The following is a 4,277-nucleotide window of genomic DNA, read 5'->3' as shown; positions in this document are numbered from 1 at the left end:
ATGAATACATGACACACTACAGCCCCCTTCACACACATGCAGGGTGGGTGTATGTGTGAATAAAGCCACAACATCGCCAGTAGTTTCTTAGGTTACTTGGTCTCCCAGGATACGCCATGCAGATAAGTTCCAATATTATTCAGGTTAAATGATGCAGCACGTTGCTTTAAGGACAGAATGCAGAGAGACACGTGTCAGGAGTGTGAACAGAGCAAAGCTGGTAATGTTCTGGGATGGAAGCCTGTGTGAATGGGGGTCCGAGCTGACTGTTCTGGCAATTTACTGGAAATGCTGTGTGAATGGGGCATTTGATGCTCACTTACTCCTGCTTTCGACCTGGATTAGATCAAATTGAGTTGGTACAGTTTAACCTTTGAACCATTGCCCAGTTTGGAGTAATATGGAGTGATAAGACTTTTTTTGTTGTTATAAAAGTCTTGCACATAATTGAGAAATGTTTTATTAATTACAATTTCACACATAAACAAGATAGAAAATAAATAAGAGAGTTGAGTGGGTGTAAACGTGACAGTCTGTGGGGGCATCTTGGAGAATTAAGATCATGGGTTTAGTCAGTTTGGCCCTCGGCTTTATCCTTTCTGATGGGGAACTCCAGTGAGCTTCTGAACTGCACCGCCACATCCTTCTCCTTCTCCTTCTCCTTCTCCTTCTCCTTCTCCTTCTCCTTCTCCTTCTCCTTCTTGTCTGTGGTTGGCTGTTTAGCGGCGGGGGCGTGGATCCGCAGCTGCCCGTTGTCCATGAGGGAGCAGGACAGGCCGGTCAGGTCCAGATGTGGGGGCAGCTCGATCTTCTGCGCGAAGCCCATCTTGGCGGCGGCGGAGGACTTGAAGGCAGCGTGTGACGTAGAGGATGAACAGGACTGGGAATCCTCTGCACCGGCCTGCTTCAGAGCCGACACCGCCAGGCTCCGCCCCTCCAGCTTCACAGTGATGTCAGCGGGAGCGTATCCCCGAGCGTCCAGGGTCACCAGGAGGTCACCGTTCTTCTGCGAGGCCGGCTGGACATCCCTGTGTGGATCCAGGCAGGACACGTCTTTATGTTGGTCGCCATTGCTCAGTCTGCACAAAGAAACAATGCTCTTCATTAGTTTGAATTTTTAAAATTCCAAAGATAAACAAACAATAAATAAAACTTAATGTCACTGTTTACACACAATGGGTGCCTTTCTTCAACCAATTATACGTTTTGTTTCAGTTTTGACACAGTTTAGGTGGGTAGAGAAGCCAACAATTATAGTAATAGATAAATAAATACTTTCAAGGCACTGTTACTTCTAAAAAATAGTACTTATGTACAAGTACAAGGCAGTGGTGTAAGAAATGTTTTTAAGTAAGAGTAAAAAGCATTTTGAGAAACCACTTCTGAAGTAAGAGTAACTTTAAGAGTAACTGTCTGGACGTAACTTATGATTTATAATGGATGTTTATTTAAGTTCTTTGAGGGAAATATATATATTTCCAAAGAATAGACAACAAAATTATGAACCAAAATCATATCTGATAAAAATGCATAGACTCTCTTTTCACTTGTAGACTGAGACTTACAGTGGGAAAAGTAACTAAAACCTTTAGTTAAGAGTACTGTTACTTCAATTAAAACAACTTGACTGTGTAAATGTATCTGAGTCCTACCCATGTCTAAGCATGTTTTACTTTTTAAATAAATCTTAATTTGTCTGTCCATGCCAACAAGGCTTGATTCAAATTCATTTAATCCTAAACTACAGTCATTGACTTCACCTCTAGTGAAGTCAATGACTGTAGTTTAGTCACAAAGTCTGTAAGCACTGCAGTGAAGGTCTGAACCCACCTTGGGAAAGCTGAGGACATGAGAGGCAGATGGGGCCCCTCGTGGATCTCCGTGAAGAGGCTGTCTGTGAGTTTGGCCCTCCTGTTAAAGAAGTCCTGCTGTATGGAGGAGAGGGCCTCAGTGCGCAGGGGCCACAGCAGACTGTCCTGGCTGAAGAATGGGTCATCCGCAAACAAACTGCTCAGGGCGCTCTGCTGGGACATCATGCTGAAAGTCTGTGGTTGTCCTTTGAGTTGAGCTGGAGTTCTTGTGTTTGACATGAGGGGATCTCTCAGTCTGCTCTTTATACTGTAGCTCCAGCTGTCCGGCTTGTCCACGCCTCCTGTGCTATTTTCTCCCGGTGAGCTCAGTGCTGTTAACGTTTGTGTATCAGTGAGGCCAGGAATGCCTCTGGACTCATCACGGGGCTAAAGACAGACTCACGGTCAGATCCTGTTTGTGTGCGCGGCACAGTTCACACTCAGCTTTAAAAGTGCCATAACTAACAGCTGTAGTTTGTAAGGACTGTGAAGGTATTTAAAGAGTTAATGTCTGAGCTCTGCCTAGCGACTGCTCTGCACATGTTGACTATACATTGGCATGACACCCCAATTCCACTGTAAATTCAAGTTTTGTTCAGATTTCATCATAATAATTACAAGAGTTCAGTAAAAATATATCTCAGATACAAATACCTCAAATACAGTGCATAACAATATTATAAACACTTTTACATAAAGGTGGTGGAGATTATGAAAAAGTAATAGTATTGATATGTACAGCTTCTGTCAGAAATTTTGTGTTGAGGACTGAACTCTCAACACAGATGTCTCATGTTGTCCTTTGGCTTTGTGGACCAAAAATCAGGTTGAATTCTACAATATTAGATCAACGACATGTTTTAAAATTTATGAAATAATGGTTAATTTAGTTTACGGCTAGGGCATAGGGTTGTGATACTAGGAACTGAAATCTGTGTTAGTTTATGGGGACCCAAATCAGGTCCCAATGAGAATATTACATCTTCTGTATTAGATCAACGGCATGATCTACATGTCTGAATATGCGTGATTTAAGTTTAAGGTTATAATTTTCCAGGGGTGGGCAATTATTTTCTTCCGAGGGCCATATTCGAATCCAGGCAAGTAGCGGAGGGCCGGCCCGCGATAATTGGTGTGAAAAAAATATATATATAATGAAATATCGAATCAAATATCACTTTAATGTTAAATATAAGCTATTGAATCTATTATTTAATTAATTTCATGTCATCTTTATTAAGGATACAAGTGCAGACAGATGTTACAGACAGTTAAAAAATAGAAAATAAATCTTTGTAGGGGCCAGATTAAAACATGCCGAGGGCCACATCTTGCCCCTGGGGCCACAAATGACCAGGTCTGGCCTAAGGGGGGAAAAAATGTTAAACAAAAAAATTGAACATTTTTCTAATATTACTTGGTTTGTTTGGCGGGCCGGATTATAAAGACAAACGGGCCGTATGTGGCCCGCAGGCCGTAGTTTGCCCAGAGTATAGAATAGTAATGATGGTTAAGGGCTAGGATCCAGGAAATTAATGCAAGACAATGGAAATGTGTGTGTGTGTGTGTGTGTGTATTTATGTATGTATTTATGTATGTATTTATGTATGTATTTATGTATATATGTATATATGTGCGTGTGAGAGAATAATAAGCCTAAAAAGGGGTGTGCATCACATTAATGACTCTGTAAAGTGACCAGCCAAAACCAGTCGTGGTGTTTATGTGACATTACATTATGTTGATGTCTTTAGCCTCATAATGTGGTGATGTGAGTCAGCTAGTGCCAGTGCAAAAACAGGATCATGTTTCAATGAAGGAAGCAGCTGCAAAATATAAAAGTGTGTCACTGAAATGGCGGGGGATGCCAGAGAGGGGGATTCAAGATGGCCGCCTCTGCTAAATATACAGCCCGGGTTATTTCTGTCAGGATGAGATCACACACTCATACAGGTAATTATGAATCAATGAGTTCAAATCTGTCCATAGTCTTGTTTTGATTAAAAGTAATTGCTGTGATCATCAACATGAGCAGTACAATTACAACGTTAAATAACCCCACTGTGTGCTTTTCTATAGCCATCTCATCAACGTATATGGTACTTACTTACTTACTTACTTACTTATTGACTTACTTACTTACTTACTTACTTACTTACTTACTTACTTACTTATTTACTTACTTACTTACTTACTTACTTACTTACTTACTTACTTACTGTGTGGCTAAAAGCTCATTAACAAGAACAATCTTGTGGACCACACCTTTAATGGTAGAAAAATAAGTACCTAAAACTAAACTAAACTTAATCATTACATGCAATATTATTTACATAAACAGAATTATGCACAATTTAAAAGAAAATAAATGAAAATTGAAAAATGTATACATACATATCTGTAACACCAACAGTCAAGGTTCAATGA

General features: G+C 40.4%; 1 protein-coding gene across 1 annotated transcript; it reads right to left on the bottom strand.

Annotated features, from left to right (window-relative positions):
- Positions 1-442: 442 nt before the first annotated feature.
- On the bottom strand, positions 443-2,101 carry LOC140358678 (uncharacterized). Its single transcript, XM_072443679.1, has 2 exons — positions 1,831-2,101; positions 443-1,079 (listed from the first exon to the last, which is right to left on the bottom strand). Exons 1-2 carry the CDS (start codon positions 2,088-2,090, stop codon positions 569-571), a joined length of 771 nt encoding a protein of 256 aa, XP_072299780.1. The 5' UTR covers positions 2,091-2,101; the 3' UTR covers positions 443-568.
- Between the last annotated feature and the right edge of the window lie 2,176 nt (positions 2,102-4,277).

Source organism: Eucyclogobius newberryi, unplaced genomic scaffold, assembly GCF_026437365.1.
Source record: "Eucyclogobius newberryi isolate DKJ021-1_F unplaced genomic scaffold, fEucNew1.0.hap1 SCAF_13, whole genome shotgun sequence".
Classification (NCBI taxonomy): Eukaryota; Metazoa; Chordata; class Actinopteri; order Gobiiformes; family Gobiidae; genus Eucyclogobius; species Eucyclogobius newberryi.
This window is presented reverse-complemented; position numbering and strand designations above follow the sequence as displayed.

What these genes read in the sequence shown, in the direction of transcription:
- LOC140358678 (XM_072443679.1), bottom strand. Translation starts at nt 2,090, where the DNA reads ATGTCAAACACAAGAACTCCAGCTCAACTCAAAGGACAACCACAGACT. An exon ending in ATGTCCTCAGCTTTCCCAAG is followed by an intron (nt 1,080 to 1,830) that starts GTGGGTTCAGAC and finishes TTCTTTGTGCAG; the next exon opens with ACTGAGCAATGGCGACCAAC.